General features: G+C 37.5%; 1 protein-coding gene across 1 annotated transcript in view; it reads right to left on the bottom strand.

The window, feature by feature from the left end:
- Positions 1 to 6,955: 6,955 nt before the first annotated feature.
- The window catches only part of LOC127513644 (pikachurin), a 28,346-nt gene continuing 13,643 nt past the window's right edge, over positions 6,956 to 21,658 (bottom strand). Inside the window, exons 8-23 of the mRNA XM_051895648.1 lie at positions 20,979 to 21,091; positions 20,387 to 20,816; positions 18,106 to 18,206; positions 17,919 to 18,019; positions 16,721 to 16,865; positions 16,396 to 16,585; positions 16,008 to 16,133; positions 14,412 to 14,655; positions 14,173 to 14,284; positions 12,116 to 12,232; positions 11,667 to 11,847; positions 10,563 to 10,641; positions 10,309 to 10,452; positions 10,093 to 10,176; positions 9,844 to 9,947; positions 6,956 to 8,151 (exon numbers count right to left, since the gene is read on the bottom strand). Coding sequence (XP_051751608.1) covers positions 8,000 to 8,151; positions 9,844 to 9,947; positions 10,093 to 10,176; positions 10,309 to 10,452; positions 10,563 to 10,641; positions 11,667 to 11,847; positions 12,116 to 12,232; positions 14,173 to 14,284; positions 14,412 to 14,655; positions 16,008 to 16,133; positions 16,396 to 16,585; positions 16,721 to 16,865; positions 17,919 to 18,019; positions 18,106 to 18,206; positions 20,387 to 20,816; positions 20,979 to 21,091 — 2,423 coding nt within the window. The 3' untranslated portion in view covers positions 6,956 to 7,999. The remainder of the gene's footprint in view (positions 8,152 to 9,843; positions 9,948 to 10,092; positions 10,177 to 10,308; positions 10,453 to 10,562; positions 10,642 to 11,666; positions 11,848 to 12,115; positions 12,233 to 14,172; positions 14,285 to 14,411; positions 14,656 to 16,007; positions 16,134 to 16,395; positions 16,586 to 16,720; positions 16,866 to 17,918; positions 18,020 to 18,105; positions 18,207 to 20,386; positions 20,817 to 20,978; positions 21,092 to 21,658) is intronic.

The following is a 21,658-nucleotide window of genomic DNA, read 5'->3' as shown; positions in this document are numbered from 1 at the left end:
GGCAGCAGACGGACTCACAGCGACCTACTTGTCGGAGCAGTTCGGTCATGTCACATGACACACCCCTCTCTCCATCTGTCCCACCCATCCTTTTCTGTGTCTTCAGAGCGATCTCACGCTCATCTCACAGACACAAGCAGTACATTATTAGGAAAAAAAAGTTATTTCACATTCTCTTCTCTTTGAACATGACTCAAAGAAGAGAAGACAAGCCGCATGAGACTACAAGAAATGAGACAATGAAATGAGACAGATTTCTGTCCGTGTTCATCAGGTCTGTAATGGATGTGAGGTCTTTTGTAAACAGGTCAGAGGGTGAGAGTGACAGAAGGAGATTCAGGATGAGAGAGAGTGAATGAGGGCTGGAACATGCACAGCTGGAGAGATTCATGATGCTGAGATCAAAAAACAGCAGGAACATTTCCTGAGGTCAACTTCAGAAGTGTGACAGAGCAACCTGATCACAGACATACCAAATAGAGTGTGAGTGTGTGTGTGTGAGTGTGTGAGTGTGTGAGTATAAATAAGTAAAGTGCAAATCCATTAACATATTTACTTACATATCACTTAAGACTTACTGATATAAAACAATAATCAAACTTTATTTGGAGTTTCACATTTTTTAATATAATGCCTAAAAAGTGTTTTAATATCACTATCACTAGGATCATGTGATCTTTGTATAATATCAGTCTTTAAATGCAAGATATTTAAAGTGTACCTGAAGTATAGGCTACTTGCAATAGCTCCACTTCAGCACAATCAAATATACTTCAGTTTAGTTGGACCTCAGCACTACTTCCACACAATTAAAGTGAAATCAGTACAACATTAGTTGTTCCAATTTAGACAAAAGGCCTATTTCTCTGAAATATTGTTCACAAATCTGTGTTAGTGAGCACTTCTCTTTTGCCGAGATAATTCATCCACCTCACAGGTGTGGCATATCAAGATGCTGATTAGACAGCATGATTATTGCACAAGCCACTCTAAAATGTGCAGTTTTACTGTATTGGGGCGTCCGGGGCGGGGGGGGTCCGAAAACCAGTCAGTATCTGGTGTAACCACCATTTGCCTCACGCAGTACAACACATCTCCTTCGCATAGAGTTGATCAGGTTGTTGATTGTGGCCTGTGGAATGTTGGTCCACTCCTCTTCAATGGCTGTGCGAAGTTGCTGGATATTGGCAGGAACTGGAACACGCTGTCGTATACGCTGATCCAGAGCATCCCAAACATGCTCAATGGGTGACATGTCCGGTAAGTATGCTGGCCATGCAAGAACTGGGATGTTTTCAGCTTCCAGAAATTGTGTACAGATCCTTGCAACATGGGGCCGTGCATTATCATGCTGCAACATGAGGTGATGGTAGTGGATGAATGGCACAACAATGGGTCTCAGGATCTCGTCACGGTATCTCTGTCCATTCAAAATGCCATCAATAAAATGCACCTGTGTTCGTTGTCCATAACATACGCCTGCCCATACCTTAACCCCACCGCCGCCATGGGCCACTCGATCCACAACGTTGACATCAGCAAACCGCTCACCCACACAACGCCATACACGCTGTCTGCAATCTGCCCTGTACAGTGAAAACCAGGATTCATCCGTGAAGAGAACACCTCTCCAAAGTGCCAGACGCCATCGAATGTGAGCATTTGCCCACTCAGGTCGGTTACGACCGCGAACTGCAGTCAGGTCGAGACCCCGATGAGGATGACGAGCATGCAGATGAGCTTCCCTGAGACGGTTTCTGACAGTTTGTGCAGAAATTCCTTGGTTATGCAAACCGATTGTTGCATCAGCTGTCCGGGTGGCTGGTCTCAGACGATCTTGGAGGTGAAAATGCTGGATGTGGAGGTCCTGGGCTGGTGTGGTTACACGTGGTCTGCGGTTGTGAGGCCGGTTGGATGTACTGCCAAATTCTCTGAAGCACCTACCGGCTTATGGTAGAGAAATGAACATTCAATTCAAGGGGAACAGCTCTGGTGGACATTCCTGCAGTCAGCATGCCAATTGCACGCTCCCTCAAAACTTGCAACATCTGTGGCATTGTGCTGTGTGATAAAACTGCACATTTTAGAGTGGCCTTTTATTGTGGCCAGCCTAAGGCACACCTGTGCAATAATCATGCTGTCTAATCAGCATCTTGATATGCCACACCTGTGAGGTGGATGGATTATCTCAGCAAAGGAGAAGTGCTCACTCACACAGATTTAGACAGATTTGTGAACAATATTTGAGAGAAATAGGCCTTTTGTGTACATAGAAAAATGGGGGCAAAAACAAAAGTGTTGCGTTTATAATTTTGTTCAGTGTATGTATGTAGCCCCGCCCCTTTTCAGTGCTGCGCTCGTTGTCTTGTCTTCCGGTTTGTATTTCCACAGTGATCTTATGTATTTATGAATGAACTGCTCGTTTTAAAATCTTCCCGGTCTACTGACATTTGTTAAGACATCTGGTCTAAACATTACAATGCTCATGACTTTCAATAACTCTACAACAAGTAAATCCACTTCACCAGCTAATTATTCTTTGTCAGCGATGCCATAGAAATATACAGAGCTACCGCAAAAACGGAAGTTCAAAGACAATATTACAAAGATGGCAGCACGCTTGTTTCTTTAGCGCACAAGGTCTATACTATTACACACATTTACACTAAATAGAACTTTTTTTAATGGTCAAGAACTTATTTAAAAGAAGTACCTGCTCAAAATGTATGCAATTTTGGAAGGAGCCTATGTACGCTGGTGTGTATGCCATCATATTGGCATTGTCATGTGACCTACGATGTCAGCTGCATTGTTCTCTGCCATTTATGATTATGATAACACCTCTCCCTTAGCCTCATGGGAAAGTAAAACTTCCTTCGGATGCGCACTTCAGAATTTCAGCGGAAGTAGTAGGTAATCTGGGTAATTTCCACCTAATGAATACTAGACATATTTGACTACTAAGAAAGTGGACATATTCAGTGTGGGGGAAGAATTTCATAGAGACACACAACTGCACAGCAAGTTATGCACAGGCAAGAATCACTCAAGAATCTAAAAAATTAATAATATTTCAATGACAAGCTTGATTTTATTGTCAACAAGTTCTACTGTTTGCAATGTTGTTGCACATTTAACAAATACAAAGCGTTGCTAAAATTTTTAGCAGAGAAAACACTTTCGACTGTCATCACCTTGTTTTATCCTACAAAAACCAGCAAATAAAAAAGCTTAATGGTTAGTCCTAAGAGACCATGTGTGTTGGTCTGCATGTTCTGATCATCCATCCCTTTAGCAGCGTAATCCAGGCATCACTTCTGTTCTCTCCACGGCAGTCAGCGGCACGCTGTGGGATTGAAAGATGTGGGATTATATCTCTCTTTATAATCCTACATCTTAGCTAAAACCTCACTGACAATAACAGCATTACTCTAATTCAGCCGATATGACAACCATGCTCACAGCAACACGACAGCCTCCAGCAGATTATATTATAGATCAAGGAATCAATCCAACTAACCTGGAACATAAGAGCTTCTAACTAATCTGAGAGATGGGAAAGGACAAGGTCTGCGGGAGCATAACGCTTATGTGCTCTTAAAAATAAAGTTCTTGATAAAAGTTTGGGGACAGCATGATTTTTAGTAAGAAATTAAGCTTTTATTAAGCAAGGGTGCATTAAATTGATCAAAAGTGACAGTAAAGACACTTATAATATTACAAAAGATTTCTATTTCAATAAATACTGTACTTTTGAACTCTGTTCATCAAAAAATCCTAAAAAAAATTGTAATTCAAAAAGTCAAATTGTACCATGTTTTCCACAAAAATATGAAACAGTACAACTGTTTTCAACTTTGATAATAATAAGAAATGTGTCTTGAGCAGCAAATAATAATCAGTATCTAACCTGATGAAAAGATATTTATTCAATGTTAACCACATTATATTTCATATGCAACAACATTGTGAACTTTTATAAAGATACGTTTGGGCATTAACTTTTAAAATAAATGCATCTATACGCAAACACATGAGGAGAGTCTTTGCTTGAAAGACCCATGACTGGCACATCAATATGCTTCAACATTTCTCTCCGATACAGTAGGAAATTAAATTATCTTGAATGTGGAGGATTTTAACTGACAAGGCAGTTTAAATGGTGACAGGATCCACGTAACTTGCAACTAACTTGCAACTATGAAGAAGTATTATGTCCCAAATTGCCTGCTACACACTCAAAAGTATGTACTTTTTCTTCACAAAAACAGTACATACTTTTAGGGCATAGTATAAGTGGGTGAATTGGGATGCAGAAGACTCATTTAGATGAGTGGAGACCTTTAGGGATCCTGAATCCAGCGTGATGCACAAAAGCAATCTGATGTTTCCATAGGACAGTGACACAGGCAAAGGCAGACGTAAGCCTCTTTAGCCTGTCTTGAACAAATCATCATTCTGTAGCATCGTGCTTTAATGTAACGATGATTTAAATGTGGCTGATATGAAATTAAATGTCTATTTAATCAAGAGAATGTTTTGAAGGATGGATTAATGGTGCACGAACAGGGACCAGCAATAACATTACATCATAAACACTATGAATGTTAGGTTGAAATGTGATTTCAACCAATGCAAACGGCAGAAGCAAACAGAGAAAAGTGATCAATGGAGTGCAACGTGCAAAATCAAAACATTGTTTAAAAAATCTGTCCATTGCATACAGAAAATCAGCAATTCTATTGTCATTTCCGTAGTCAATTTGCAATTAAATCCCAATTTTTTTATCTTTTTTTCTTTATTTGGTCTTGAGGGATGGACAGATTTTCTTGGAAAGCATTATTTTGGCATTGGAAATGAATCATGACTTGGTAAATTCTCTGACTCCACATGGCTGGCGAACTATTCCCCAGTGAAATAAGATAATGCGTAATTTACCGCTGCTTTAAACTTTGCTATCAGGGTCATGTTGTAATCTTTTGTTGTCTTGGGATTACTTCTATTTCAGGCCAAGATGAATGGTCATGTAATTTTTTTTATCTGGAATGAATAGTTTTGATTACTTGCTGATCCCCTGTTCGGCTTAAACATCAGCTTCATGTGGAGAAATGTGTCAACCTGGGCAAAAAAAAAGAAGAAAAAAAGGTCTTTTTAGGCATAAACATTGAATATCAAAGAACAGGTGTGTCATAACTATCTCTCTCTTAAGAAAAGGTTAAATATATGGTTCTTTCAGGCGCTTCATATATATAATATATATATATAATATATAATATATATATATAGAACCCTTTTAAGGATTCCCTTTAGTTTTAATTAATTAACGTAAACATACATTTTAACTAGTAAAAAATTAAATATCCTGTTTCTCCATAGAACCTTTTTGGCATAAAGAGTTCTTTAAAATTGAGGCAAGTACCCTAGAGTTCTATTTAGAACCCCACTGAACCTTTTTTCCTAACACCGCATCTACACCAGACGCGAGCCGCGCGACACGACACAACAAAAGCAAATAGAACCCATTATAATCAGTGATGCTGTCTACACTGGGTACGGCGAGGCGCGACAAATTCCCAACAGTAAACTGATGCTTGTGCTACTTCTGCGAAGAGCTTTCTGTAAAACTGTAAAATAATGTAGACTAAATCAAGCAAAAATGCCACTAATGGAGAAAAATATTTAATTCTAAAGTATTTATAAATATTTTATTCTTTTCTTACAGTTTTCTTACCGTTTCTTACAAGAAATTTTGGTCGCAATCACAAATGTTTGAGGTTCGTCCTTGCACACACCAAACTGTTTACTGCGCCACAGTAAACCAATCTTCAACTAGACTCTGTCAATGTAACTGGAGCCCCTAAAGTACGGAAGCTTGTTTCTGCCACTGAATAAAAAATAAATAAGGTAATTGCGAGTTTATATCACGCAATTCAGAATTGCGAGAAGTCAGAATTATGAGATATAAACTCGCAATTACGAGGTAAAAAAGAATTGCAGGTTTATATCTCGCAATTTTGACTTTAGAACTCGGAATTGCGACTTTATATCACGCAATTCTGAGGGAAAAAAAGTCAGAATTGCGAGATGTAAACTCATAATTGTGTGAAAACAAAGTCGCAATTATCCTTTTTCTAATTCTGTGGCGGAAACAAGCTTCTATGGAAGGTTGTTACGGCTTTTTATCTCACAATTGCGAGTTTACATCTAAAGTCAGGATTGCGAGATATAAACCCACAATTCTGACTTTATAACTCGCAATTGTGAGTTTATATCATGCAATTCTGAGAAAAAAAAAAGTCAGAATTACGAGATGTAACCTCGCAACTGCGGAAAAAAAGTCAGAATGTTGAGATAAAAAGTCGCAATTACCTTTTTTATTTTTTATTTAGTGGCGGAAACAAGCTTCCATAAGCTTCCATACTAAAGGGACATGGTGACGGAAAAAAATGAGATGGAAGGAAAAAATATTTGGCAAAGAACACAAAAGTTTTGCGAGCGAATGCGAAGTTTCTCAGGGGAATGCAAAATATTTGCAAGACAACGCAAAAGCATTGACTGGTTTATTTTTCCTCCCGTCCCATATTTTTATCCGCCACCATGTCCTCTTAGGGGCTCTGTATGAAACAACACATAACAGTTTTGGAATATAGTAGGCCTACTTGTGATATTTAAATGTTTACTAACGTGACAAGTGACCATACTTTAATTTAGTCGATGTACCTGACACAGACGCAGTGGCGCAGTAATACTGATGTAATGAGGTCACAGGTGACTTCGAATGAGGCTCAACCAATCAGAATTAAGGATTGGAACTATCTGTTTAATAAATAAATATTAAAAGGGTTATATGTAGTTTTAAAGACTCCCAATCTACTGTTCTGACTTTTTTTAGAAAAGATTCATAATTTGGCTTCGACAACTCTCTGTAATAAATTAATGTAAAGATACACCTGTGTAAAATTCAGTGTCTGACATTCTTTTTATTTTATGAATAAAATCAGTAAGTCACATTTTTGATGGCAAAATGATAGGCTTTTTAAACATCAAGGCAGAAAAAATTAAGAGATGCTTTTTTTTTTTGCAGACATCCATTAACTTAATAAAGAGCTACAGTAAAAAATAAAGAGCTACAGCAGCTACTAAAGAGTCTTTGGGATTCATAAAAGTTTGTAGCTAGAAGGAAAAGAGAGGCAGAGCCTCTTATACAAAAGAAAAATCACATCACTTTGTCCTTCCACCACTAGCAGCCTAAAAACTCACAGTGCAAAGATTTACCTCAGAAGAGAGAGAGAGAGAGAGAGAGAGAGAGAGAGAGAGAGAGAGACATTTACTACTCTATGACAGCCTGACTCTTCAAAAGCTCTATTCATCAGAATGAATCTTCATCTATTAATTCAACAGTCTAAATACTGATAAAAAATGAATGATATAAAAAACAAACAATAAACAAAAATACAGTTGCTCCGACCATTGCTCTTGAAGGGAATAATGTAAATGCGCCTGACTAGGTTTGAACAAGAATTGGTTGCCTGATTCATAATCGAGTTTGAAAAAAAGCATGTAACTTGTAGATTTGACTGCAAAAGGAATAAATAACCTCTGAGATCATCCTGCCTTCAAACATCTGCATGCTCACTTATGGAATGAGATAACATTTACTGTGATTCAGTTACATGGTTAAAAACCTTTCAGTGAATTCAATGACAGTGCTGAAGCTAAACAAAAACTCCAACTCTGGCTGTTATTGCAGGAGTTGGTGTATAATGGAGAATTCAGAAGAAAACACTTTCATCTTTATCTTCATCACACCAAGATAAACGCTTTTCATCAGATGGAGGTTAATGTTTGGGTCTTTAATTATCTGCGTCAGTGATATTTGTGAGCTGCTGTTCCTGATATTCATAAGTTGTGGTGGTTATTTTTGAAGAGTACACATGAAAATGTTGTTCTTGGGTCGCAAAAAGTTATTGATGTTCGCGATCTGTTGTTTTTGAGGTGTTCAGTTGGTGCAGGTGTTGATGTTCTTGCCGTCAGCTGCATCATCCACCAGAGACAGATGGTAGTCCGTGGCGAGAGTGAAATGAGAAATGCATCCCACTAAACCTCGCATGTACTGCCTGTTGGTGTGCAACGCGATCTCCTTCATCCCACCTGGAGAGACAGAGTGAAACTTTGAAATCAAAATCACCAGCAGAACTAGACAAATACCTGCACATACACTGCTGTTCAAAAGATTGAGTCAGTAAGATTTTGCTCACCAAGGCTGCGTTTATTTGATCAAAAATACAGTAAAACAGTAATATTGCGAAATATTATTATAATTTAAAATAACTTTTCTATTTAAATATATTTTAAAATATAATTTATTCCTGTGATCAAAGCTGAATTTTCAGCATCATTACTCCAGTCTTCAGTGTCACATGATCCTTCAGAAATCATTCTAATATGCTGATTTGCTGCTCAAGAAACATTTCTGATTATTATCAATGTTGAAAACAGTTGTGCTGCTTCATCTTTTTGTGGAAACTGTGATACTTTTTTTAGGATTCTTTAGAAAGTTCAAAAGAACAGAATTTATTTGAAATACAAATCTTTTGTAACATTATAAATGTCTTTACTGTCACTTTTGATTAATTTAAAGGCACAATATGTAATTTTTCACCACTAGAGGTCACTTATTCAAAACAAAGGCGTTGCATGATGACACCTTGATTTGATGAGCTAATGTATTAAAGATTTTTGAACTTTACTGTAGTATGAAGCAGGGTGTGGCTGAAAGCCGTTGGAGCGGAACGAGGCCGCTGGAGCGATTGCTAATGAGAGACAAGTGCGACACACGGCTCGAGAGATACCACAGATGATCCGCTTCCGCTTCTTCCGGTCATGTGTATGTGGGGTAACGCAGCGCTGTTTTTCATATTAGACAGTAGCTATGCTATGTTTCACCCATTTCACTTGAAACAGGCATCCGATTTGCAAAGGCCGCCTCTGATATTAGATACATTTGTGTGTTGAAGGTTGTTATAATGCTCCTCTGCGTTCGCTCAGCGGCTACTATGAGACACTTGTTGCACACTCCAGTAAGATAGATCGATATTAGTCATGGTAAAACACGGTACTTGCAGTAAATCAAGAAAACGCGATTTAAACAATAAGACTTACTGTGTTGAGCTATATGACAATTATTAGATTTCTGTTGATGAATGTATCCAAACAGTTGCTCACCTGTCCAATTAAACACATAATATATTAAAGCGTCTTTGGTGTTTCCATTGTTTCTACAAAATAAAACCATAAAACGAGGGTAACGCAGGTATGATGTCATTGATAGGCGACGCACGGACACGGCCTGTGTCCTGGTTAAAATTGCTTATTTCTCTGGATTTAAACATTAAACATTCTTGGAAACATCTGGGATAGTGTAAGTACACAAGTCAACAAAATATATAACACTGTTCTAGTGGTTTTGGGATATTTTAATCATTAAAAAATGATTTATCTGTGCTCATCACTAGTTTTTTAAAACTCTTGTCCTAAAAATTTGAATGAAAATATCTTCCCCTCCCTCTTCCAGCGTCATCTCTTCTCTTCTCTGATGACGTGTTTACTGGCATGAGGGCGGGACAACCTGTCACTCACATGAGATCCACCAATAGCAAACCACAAACATCCAATCAATTCCCTATAGACAAAATTAAATCCCGCCCTACATTTGTTCTTGTTCGAGAAACCATTTCACTCAGATATACGTCACAATAGGGAAGAAAAGACTATCGCAACTTCCTTTTCATGCTGACTTTTTTTAAACTTTTATCATTACAATTAACTTGTGTTGCTTCTTACCAATGTAAAGGTCACCGTTGATGTTCAGCTGTCTCATCTTACCAGGAGATCTGCCTGTTTTAGCTCCGTAATCATCGACAGTTAGTTTACCAGACTGTCCATCCCTTCAAACAGAGACAAACATAAAGGCTTGGTGAAACTTTGTAAAGCTACAGCCCTTTCAAATTCCCTCAAATTCCTCTACATATGGCAGTCCATAAATAAAGACATGCTGAATAATGATTGGATGCGGTATGGCACACGTCTGACCTGACAGCCTTCACTCTGTGCCATTTGCCATCACTAAATGTGCCATTAATGACCACAGTGGCGGCTCCACTACCAAGATTATAACTGTAGGGAGAACAAGAGATGTTAGGAGGATGCTTTTGATCCTCTATTGTAAATTGTCTGCAAAAATGCATGAATGTAAATGTAAATCTCTAACATGTGGGTGCATGCAGATGTGAGCGGATATCATTATACCTGAAAATGAGCGCTCCATCTTGAAGGCCGAGAGACAGGTAGTCACTGTTGGCTCTCATTGGACTGTCCCCTCGCCATAGTAAAAGACCATCTTTGGACGTGCTCTTAAAACGCATGAACATGTTTGTTCTGGAACCTGATACCCTGCCGAAACAGACCCCATAATATTAGGATCCATATGTATGCACAGAAACTTCATACAAAGAATATTGATTTGAGTGCAGTTATAGAGCGTGAAAGCAAAAGCACTCTACCTTTTGAGGATATCTCTGTTGTCGTACGTCAGATAACTGCGTCCAGTGAACTGAGGGATCTCAATAGATTCAGTAACAGCTGATACAGCAAAAGACAAAGAGTGCACAGCTCTTTAACGTCCACTAGATGGCAGCAAACATCATAATAAATACACTAAGACAGCAAACAAACGAGAGACATCTGCCTGAAGCACTTACTGTTTAAGCAATAATTCCCACATTCTGCACAGTGAGAGCACAAAACAGAATAAAAGAAGCTTAAGAAAGATTTTGAAGTGTTATGGAAGAAGTCTGCGAAGAATATCAAAGCAACATCTCAGTCTAAAGCAAAATATTGTTTATATACTACAGAAGGAAAGTGTTCAGTTAGTGCTCAGTCCTGCTCCTGGAGATCTGCCTTCCAGCAGAGTTTAACTAATAATATAATGTGAAATAGTATGCAGTATGCAATGCTAAGTATGCATTGTTATCAGTTATCATTATACAGTTATTTGCATTTTTTTAAAATCATTTTTAATCTATATAGCTTTAATTTATTTTTATTTCAGTTTTAGTTTTAGTCATTTTAGTACTTAAACTTATTTAAGTTAGTTGGCAAGGCAACTTTTCTATTTTTTGTTTAAGTTTTTATATTTCTATTTTATTTTAATATTTATATTTGATATTATTTCAGCTTTATTTCCATGACCAAAAGTAGTTTAAGTTTTTAGTTAACAATAACATTTAACCTTAATGCATAGAGGAAATTTGCATACTATGTAATAGTAAGTAGTTAGTATATGTATGTTAGTATATGGAATTGGATGAGTGCCTTACCGTAGCTCAATAATTACAGCATGGCACTAGCAATGCCAAGGTCATGGGATCGATTCCCAGGGATAAAATGTGTACCTTCAATGCAATGAAAGGAGCATCTGCCAAATGCATTAATGTAAATGTAAATGGATGAGTAGTATATACAGTAGGTATTGCAAATATCCCTGCATTAGCGGCTTCAGGTTTGTGTGATTCGGACTGGAGTTAAACTAAAGACCTGGACGACAGATCTTCAGGAGCACATACAGTATACTTTAGAGTTGTGTGTGTGTGTTTGTGACTTCTCACCTTTCTGACAGTGTTTCCCATCATACCCAAGCGCACAGTCACAGTCGTATCCGTCCCACTTCGGTCTGCATGTTCCCCCATTAGCACACGGGTTCTCCACACACGGGTGAGCTGCGTTCAACACGTTCACCCCAAAAGCCTGACCTGGATTCAGCTCTATACTGCGGTCATTCAGAGAGATCTGGGTCAGGAGGAAAGACTGAAAATTATTTTACCATTTTAAGATTAAATCCGCACATGGATCACAGTAGTGAGCAGTCAGATTCTGATGAGGCTTACATTTTAATTGCAGCATTGAACACTAACTACGCATCTTCGCTCTCATGTTGAATTAACTGCAGTTGAATTTAAACTACTTAAACTCTTGATTATTTGTTAATGTTGCTATGTGGTTGTCAGGGTGCTTTGGGTGTTTTTCGCATCTTTAACTAGTATCTAAACTCTAGTACCTTCTGCACAGTTCCACTGAAGGGTCTCAGGACGCCAGCGCTCGTCTTAGTAATATCATAATTAGGAACTCCTCCGATATAGAGAGGAGAACTACACTTTATCTGTGTAAATGCACCCTAAAAAGAAAAGAGAGAGAGAGTATAATATACAATATACATACAAAATAACCGGAGAAAGCATTCAGATCCCTTGTATTATACATTTATTTCTGATAGAATACATTTTTTAACTGATGCACAATAGCCCATACATAGTGAAAAATGTTAAAATGTTTTCAGTCTGGCACTAAAGCAAATAAAACAAAACAGAACAAAACAAATAAAACAGAACAGAAAAATGTAGTCCAGTTCAAAATGTGTATATTGGAACTAAGGCCCCATTTACACTAGTGTGTTTTCATTTTAAAATGCATAACTTTTGCTACGGTTACGCCTGTCATTTACACTACTGCGGCATTTTCGAACCTCGAAAACTGAGACTTTCGAAAACGCTGCAGACCACGTTTTAGGCCCCATTTACACTAGTGCATTTTTGTTTTAAAACAAGGTGCAGTTAAACAGATCCTCATCTACACTGGCATTTCCACATTTCGGAAATGATCTCTATCTACACTACACGGCCGAAAACACGTTCATGCACACTGGGCATGTGCGTACAAGTGTAAACAGTTGCCTCTTGTGCATGAAGGCAGCTAGAGTATTAAAAAAAATGCTAAGTTCAACTGCACAATGGCTGCTAAAAATGACAACAAAGCCAGCAAAGATTGCAGTTCAGTCTCCATGTTATTGTTTACACGGTCGTCAAGAATACGCAGGGCGAACGTGTGCAACCACGCCATCGTTTTCAAAAGTCTCTGTTTCAGTCCATTTATACTGATGCCCACTAGAGCGTTTTCGTTTTAAAACGCATAACTTTTGCTACGGTTAAGCCTGTCATCTAGACTACGTCGGCGTTTTTGAACCTCGAAAATGGAGACTTTTGAAAACACTGTAGACCCCATTTTAGTTTGAAAATGCCAGGGTTGCATTTCAGCATAAACAGACCAAAACAGAGACTTTGAAAACGATGGCGTGGTTTCCCATGTTCGCTCTGCTTATTCTTGACGACCGTGAAAACAATAACATGGAGACTGAACTGCAATCTTTGCTGGCTTTGTTGTCATTTTTAGCAGCCATTGTGCAGTTAAACTCTGCATTTTTTAATACTGCAGCTACCTACATGAGCAAGAGGCAACTGTTTACACTTGTACACGCATTCCCAGTGTGCATGAATGGTCATGTGACATACATTTTCAGTGGTGTAGTGCAGACGGAGATCGTTTCTGAAACGCTGTGGAAACCCCACTGTAGACGAGGATCGTTTTCGTTTTAAAACGCCGTTTTATAATGAAAACGCACTAGTGTAAATGGGGCCTAAATGTGAAAATGTGTTAAGGAACATAAATATATTAATTTTAAATCTAAATACACTCAAAAGTTTGGGGTCAGTAAGATTTTTTTTTTGACAGAAACTAATACTTATACTAAGACTAATACAGCAAGGATGCATCAAAAGTGAGAGTTAAGACATTTATAATGTTACAAAAGATTTATTTCAAATAAATGCTGTTCTTTTGAACTTTCTATTCATCAAAGAATCCTGTGGAAAAAATTTATTTTCTACAAAGTTAGTGCTCAATCCTGTTTCCACAAAAATATATATTTAAAAAAAATATTAAGCACAGCACAACTGTTTTCAACATTGATAATAATAAATGTTTCTTGAGCAGCAAATCAGCATATTAGAGTGATTTCTGAAGGATCATGTGACACTGAAAATTCAGCTTTGATCACAGGAATAAATTACTTTTTTTAAAAAAAAATATATTACAATAGAATTAAATATTTTAAATTGTAATAATATTTCACAATATTACTGTTTTACTGTATTTCTGATTAAATAAATAAAAAGACTTTTTTTTCCAAAATATTAAAAAAAAAACTAAAAAAAAAAAACTTACCAACCCCAAACTTTTGAATGCTAGTGTATATGATTACAAATAACATAATCTCTTCACCTCTGCCATGCCTTCCACTGGTCTCTGGTTGTCTACCTGTAGAATGCCATTTTTTGCTGTTCGAGACACACGCAGCTCATGCCACACCTCCATAGCGACGGCCTCTTCACTCCTGTCAACAGAAGCAAAGATATTTCCAGTCCTACACAATATTTAACAAGTGTGGATTCACAGTCATCTACTAAAACGGAAAGAGACTCAAATGTTTTCCATTTCCATTTCCATTTTATATTCTCAACCTGATAACCGTGGCACCCGAGCCGCAGTCGAAGCGAAACTCCACATATCCGCCCACCAGGCTGATTGACAGGAAGTCACGGCTGGCTGCATCATCGGTGTAGAGCAGCGTGCCGTCGGGATTGGTCGGCTGGAAGGTCACCTCAAATTCCATGAAGGAAAGGTAGTTATGGGAGGGCTGAGGCCAGGGGGCGCTGGCGTACGAGAACATGCTCTCGTTAAACTGGGGTAGAGACAACAGGAAACCTGGAACCAGAAGGATTTTCCTTTGAATTAAGACATATGAAATCAGGTGATGACACACAATAGGGTTGGTTGTGTTTGGTGGTTCAAATTTGCATTTACATATGACATTTATGAGATATATGATATGATATGAGATATATGATTATATGATATGATATATCATTTTAGAACCTGAAATTGTAATTGTGCAATTACTTTTTTCTGACCTAGCCACAGTTTTACGGACAAAAGTGTTGATAAATGTTCAGAGGTAACTGCATATTGTCTGTATTTATTGTGAATGTAAAAATGGTTATTATACTGTCCAGTTACAATTGTATTTATTATTATTACTACTTCATTTGCCATTGTTCATGTGTGTGAACTGTATGTTATGTCTTGTAAGTCATATTATATGTTTATGTTTATGAACTGTGGTGTTTCAGAGACATTGTGTTTCGTTTCTTCCCTTGTGAAAAAGAAGTGTGCTTAATGGTATTGAATGTGCACTTCATATCTTAAAAGTATATTTTAATAAACTGTACTTGCAGATAATAAAATATTAGTGAAATAAAAGGGCACTTAAGTACTTAAAGAGAGTACACTTTCATGACTGTTTCTTAACATACTTAAGCACACTTAAAAAATGCACATATCATATTAAAAGTTTTACTTTAAAGTACATTTGAAATCGTTATGTTTTAATAATATTTAGTCATACTTTAAAGAAGTACAATTATTTTGGTGTGATGACTAATACTAAACCACATATGCAGTACTTGATTATAATTTTAACTCTAGTGTGTTATTTGAAATTACATTTAAGGTAAATATATTTTAAATATACTAAATTGCAGCGTCATCATTACAGATGTGTAATATTAAATGTATTTAAATACATGACTCACAATTTCAAAAGTAATGACATTAAAGTACATTTTAGTTACCATAAATGCTTGTACATTCAATACAATACAATGCAGTACACCATATTTCAAAGACAATAGAAGTAATTATGAAATTACATATACAGATGTGCTTACGTGGGTCAAAAATGCACTCTAAAGTTCCGATAACTGCATTTAATAAGTGAATTTAAACTATAATACAGTTTTAATGCATTATAGTGATGCACTTAATGCAATTAAGTGGCCAAAAACAGTTCAGTTCACACTTATGTATATTCTTTTTAAAGTATATATTCTTTATCACAAGGGTTCAGGAGAGAAGAGACAATAAAAACCACTTGACTTGACATAAGTTAGTTTATAGCAATCATAAATGTGAGCGTTAAAATGTGAGTGGTGCTTGCACATGCAAAAATCACGACCACAAAATCTGTGTGTGTGTGTGTGTGTGTGTGCGCGACTCACTCTCCTCACAGAGGAAGCCCTTGTAGCCCAGAGGGCACAGGCAGATGAAGCCATCCGCTCGGTTGGCAAAGCAGATTCCTCCATTAGCACAGGTGACCTTCTCACACACACTGTTGCTGCACTCGCCTGAAACACACAGAGGAGAGGAAGATGCTTTGAACACATATACAGTGATCCCAAAAATCACTACACTACAGATAAAAAGTTTGGGGCCAGTACAAATTAAAGGATGGCAAAATAGCAAAGCAAATGATATATATTTGATAGAAAGATAACCATCATACTTTAAGAAAAACATGTGACAAAAAGAAGAAATTTTTAGGTTTGAAGATCATAAAACAATAGATAAGCTCAACACTTGGACATTTATAGTCATCCTCAAACTAACCAATGTCTGCTCCACTCAGTGCGTTTCCTTTAGGCCAGGGTCGGATGTCAGTGGCTTTACTGTTGACAGTCAGACTCTGCATGCAGCCCTGAAACCCGCGATTGGTCCCCACCGCCCTCACCAGCCAATAGGCATTCGGAGCTCCGCCCAAAAACAAAGGCGTGCGGAATGTTATTTTAGTGTACTGACCCTGAGAGAGACAAAGAAAAAGAGGTTGTTAGATGCATTTTATAGTCCTGGATGCTGATTGGTCAATACAGTGTATGACACAAAACCAACTGTGTATATCACAGTATGCTGTGTTTGTGTATTAAGGCATGCGTACCTGAGAACGGCCTGATACCGGTGTGTCGTTATCCAATCGTAGCCAGCCATTCATGCCGTCTCTAAATATTGTGACAGTGTGCCACTGACCAATCACAATGGAGCTGTCACTCACGATCTGCGCCGCCCCCGTACCACAGTTAAACCTGTGCACATGATAGTCAAGATCAATTACTAATAATCACTAAATCAATGTAAATTCACAGAGAAAACAAAAAGTAAAAAAGAAAAGAAAAAGAAGTCAAGACTCAATTGGAGTGTAATTTGCCATTTTGATTATTTGCAAAAATGATAGTTCTTAATATTAATAGATGAATAGATATAAATGGAAAGACCAATCATGATTCAATATGCAAATAGTGTGAGAAATATATATATATATATATATATATATACACACACACACACACACACATAAATATAAAGTATTATATATTTTTGTCCAAAAAAGGTGTGAAGGTATGGTTTTAGGTTAAATAATATTAATAGATAAATATATATTAATGGAAAGACCAATCATGATTCAATACAAGCAAATAGTATGAGAACAAAAAAACAATCACAATCCAGTATGCAAATATTAATATGTGTGAACTATATATATGTGACCATGGACCATAAAACCAGTCATAAGGGTCAATTTTTTGAAATTGAGATTTATACATCATCTGAAAGCTGAATAAATAAGCTTTCCATTGATGTATGGTTTAGACAATATTTGGCCGAGATACAACTTTTTTAAAATCTGGAATCTGAGGGTGCAAAAAAAATCAAAATATTGAGAAAATCGCCTTTAAAGTTGTCCAAATGAAGTCCTTAGCAATGCATATTCACTCACAAAAATGTATTTTTGATATATTTACGGTAGGAAATTTACTAAATATCTTCATGGAACATGATCTTTACTTAATGATTTTTGGCATAAAAGAAAAATCTACAATTTTGACCCATTCAATGTATTGTTGGCTATTGCTACAAATATACCTGTGAGACTTATGGTTGGTTTTGTGGTCCAGGGTCACACACACATATATATACACAGTACAGTACTTTTAAATACAGAGCACATCTAAGGTGAAAATTAGCTACAAAACAAAGCTTGACTGAAATCTGCATAGCTGAAAAGTATCATCAAAAAATTGTGGAGATTCAAGTGTTTGCAAGAGCCAAAATTAAGGCTCAAATATAATTGGAGATACCTGTAGTGTAGTTTTCCCCGTACGAGGGCCAGGGAGGTGAAATCTCCTCGACCATGTTCATTCTCTCCACAGTACAACAGCAATCCATCCTCAGCCTCTGCCTGAGAGGTCAAAGCAGTGATTCATGAGCGTCCGGTCTCAAAAACCTCTCAAACGCTTCAAAGTCTGCCTATATGTGTGATTATACCTTAAACTCCAGGCTGATCTGGAAGCTCTGGTAAGAGTTTTTAAGAGGTTCAAACGTCATGTGAGAGTAGCCATAGAACTTCGGGAAATTTACCGTCAGACCTGTAGGACACAGAGCTATGAGGCTACATTCGTTTTTGAAATCTTTTTGCATGCACACACCCTCCATATACTGTATTACATTACTTGGGAGTCTACAGAGTCAAACACTGTGACTGAAGGTCATGGAAAATATTTTCTTTCAGTCCGTTTGGACAAGCTTTCTGGCTCTGCAGCTTCTTCTGTGACAGAGTTGGGGTTACAGAGCGTTTCATCTCTTGGGCACAAATCCCATAGTTCATTACTGCCCTGTTGATGTAGTCACATCCACAAGTGCTAGAACATGACCCTTCGCCCAAACCATAATTAAACCAAAACTGAAGTTTTGTGGCTTTTAGTCCATGTTTCTGAGCTTTGAGGTCACCTACAAAAGTACTGTTCAAAAGTTTGGGGTCAGTAATATTGTGAAATATTATTCAAATTTAAACTTTAAATTTAGCCTGTTTTTTATTTAAATATGGTGTAAAATGTTTAGTCCTGTGATGTAAAGCTGAATTTTCAGTGTCACATGATCCTTCAGAAATCATTTCTTATTATTATCATTATTGGAAACAGTTGCTGTTTAATATTTTTGTGCACAAATCCTTTTTTTCCCTTCATTATTCTTTGGTAAATAAAAAGTCATGGGAACGAATTGTTCATATGTGGCCGCAATATACATATTTTTTTGTTTGCACGTCATATGCGGGGCTCTGCAGTGTAAGTTTGGAAAAAATGGAAAGCATAAGTGCTCCCCCTAGAGGCTGAAGGAATATGTGTTATATATATATGGCATGTGTAGTCTACTATAGGCTTTTATTACCCAAACTGTTTTTTTTGACACTCAAAATGAGTTCAGCTCACTAGAAAAGTGAGGTTTCAAGAAATTGCAATTTTCAGCAAAACTCATATATATTGCATTTAAACATATTGAAACTGATATGCAATACTGTGCGAGATGTAGAACAATAAAGCAATATCTTGTCTGTGGAGTCAACTTGGTTTAAAAATGTTATTGTACTTGCTCTGAAAAGGTTAGACAGAAAGAGAAATGCCAGGGGAATATACAGCAGCACATGCAAACCTCCATTCTCAAATATTACACACTCCCAAGAGACCTCAGAGAAGATGAGAGAGAGACAGATGGAGGAAAAAATGAAATCGGAAGACAAATTCTTCAAGCATCTGAGAGAGTGTATAGTAGATTTCTAAGGTTTTCGATCTTATTTAATCGAACTAAACTTAAAAAACATCAGGTTGTGTCGTGTCCACAAAGAAAAGAGATGAGTCTAAGCCTATTGCATCATGAAAATCCTCCAGAACATCAATGATTCATTATAAATGATTATCTTTTTAAATTTCTTTTTTTAATACCACACATAAAATATACTACAAAATAGGTATGAAATTACATCTGTCTCTTTGACAGCACTAGACTCTGTAAAAAGCAGAACAGCCACAGTTCACACTTTTTTTTAGCCAGTCAGCAAACCAGCCAATCAGAAACGCTCTCTGCATGGTTACTTTGCATGTTTAGGTTTGCAAACATGTCCTTAGAGGGCAGGGTTTTAGCTTTTTAGTGGTCTAATTTAGTAACATCATTTAATAAGTAAGGGATACCTCCGTTCTTTGCCTCCACGTCGTGCATTAAAATCGTTTAATGCACAGCTAGCCGTGGATTATCCCGCTTATACCATGGTCATTTGCCAGCATTGACAACTTAAAGAGATAGTACACCCATAAATGAAAATTCTGTCATAATTTACTCACCCTCAAGTTGTTTCAAAACTTTATGAATTTCTTTCTTCGATTGAACACAAAAGAAGATATTTTAAAGAATGTCGGTAACCAGACAGTTGATGGTCCCCATTGACTTCCATTAGTATGGAAAAAAAATAGTCAATGGGGTCCATCAACTGTCTGGTTACCGACATTCTTTAAAATATCTTCTTCTGTTCAGCAGAAGAAAGAAATTCATACAGGTTTGAAACAACTTGAGGGTGAGTAAATGATGACGCAATTTTCATTTTTGTCCCTTTAAGTCTGGTGGAAGTTAGCAAAACAGTAAAATCACTCACATGATGGAAGCCCCGCCCACAGTGAAATTGCATTGGTAATCTAACAAAACTATGTATTAAACATCAAATATGTAGTGATTAACATCACACAGCACATTCACTTTTAAACAGACAGAACTAACTAACCTTCTGAGCAGAGGTCTCCCTGGCGGCCGAGGTTACAGTGACATCGAGAGCCGCCAGTATCGTAATCGTTGATGCAGAAGCTGTCAGGAGGGCAGACCGTCTCGTCACATGGTACGTCGTAGACTCGGGGTCTTTCCCCTTTCCATGGCGTCAATGACGGACTGGGAGATGGCACAGTAGGAGAAAGCGTAGTAGGAGAAAGCGTAGTAGGAGAAAGCGTAGTAGGAGCGGCGCCTGTCAGTATAGTAGGTGTGGTGGTTGTCCTGGAGGTGGAGCTAGCGACCATTGTCATGGTTATAGGTGTTGTTGATGTGATATTTTGGGAAGCAGGTGTACGCATCCTATAAATAACATTTCCGTTACCGGGAGTCCCGATGCGGGAGCGTAGCTGAGACCGTCTGCCGCTTTTCTTACTACTAGGAAAATTTATCTGCAAAAAACACAGAGATGAATACCATTAAATAACAACAATTCTGAGTGACAAGATGTTGTGTATTGTGTATACGGCTGTATTTATAGAAAAAATTAATTAAAATTTATTTTCCAAGTTCTCTCATTTTTCTGTGTGAGTTTTGCCCCTAAGATCGCTCACCTCCTCAATGAAGACGTCATAATCTGAGTCATCGGTTTCAAACCCGTCCTCATCTTTACTGTCAGAGTTTGAGATGTAGATGTCATAGTCTCCACTGCCTACATCCACTGAACCTGTTTTTAAAGCAGGGTATTGTATACTTCTGTCATTTGACCTCATAAATACAGTAAGCAGGGGGAAAAAAATCATCAAGATTTCATGCACAGAAAACAGGTTAAAAAGGTTTCCAAGGCTTGTTTCAAGCTGCACATAACAAAGTTCAAATAGGGCTTGACATTAAGTTTTTTGCTCACCAGCCACTAGTGGTTTTCCAAAGTTACTAGCCACTCAGCATTTTTACTGGCCACAATTTTGACATCGATACCATGGGGAAAAACGGCCATATAGATATTTTTAATATCATGATTTGGCAGCAGGCATATTAGGCTGCTGTCACTTTAAGACCTGACACACAGATCCATTACACTGTTACAGTAGGCTACTGTGAGGCACACTTTGGGTGTGAGAACAAAATCTGCAGAAATGTGTAAAATTATGCGCAATAAGGGCAATCCCATGGCGAAATTCAAGCCCTGTAACACCAACAATATTCACCTGGAGCAAATGAAACGAGTGAGTGAAGGGAGGCAGGTTTGTGTGTCAACTCGTTGTCGGAGAGATGAGAGAGAGCGAAAGAGCAG

The sequence above is a fragment of the Ctenopharyngodon idella genome, chromosome 5, assembly GCF_019924925.1.
Source record: "Ctenopharyngodon idella isolate HZGC_01 chromosome 5, HZGC01, whole genome shotgun sequence".
NCBI classification, from domain to species: domain Eukaryota; kingdom Metazoa; phylum Chordata; class Actinopteri; order Cypriniformes; family Xenocyprididae; genus Ctenopharyngodon; species Ctenopharyngodon idella.
This window is presented reverse-complemented; position numbering and strand designations above follow the sequence as displayed.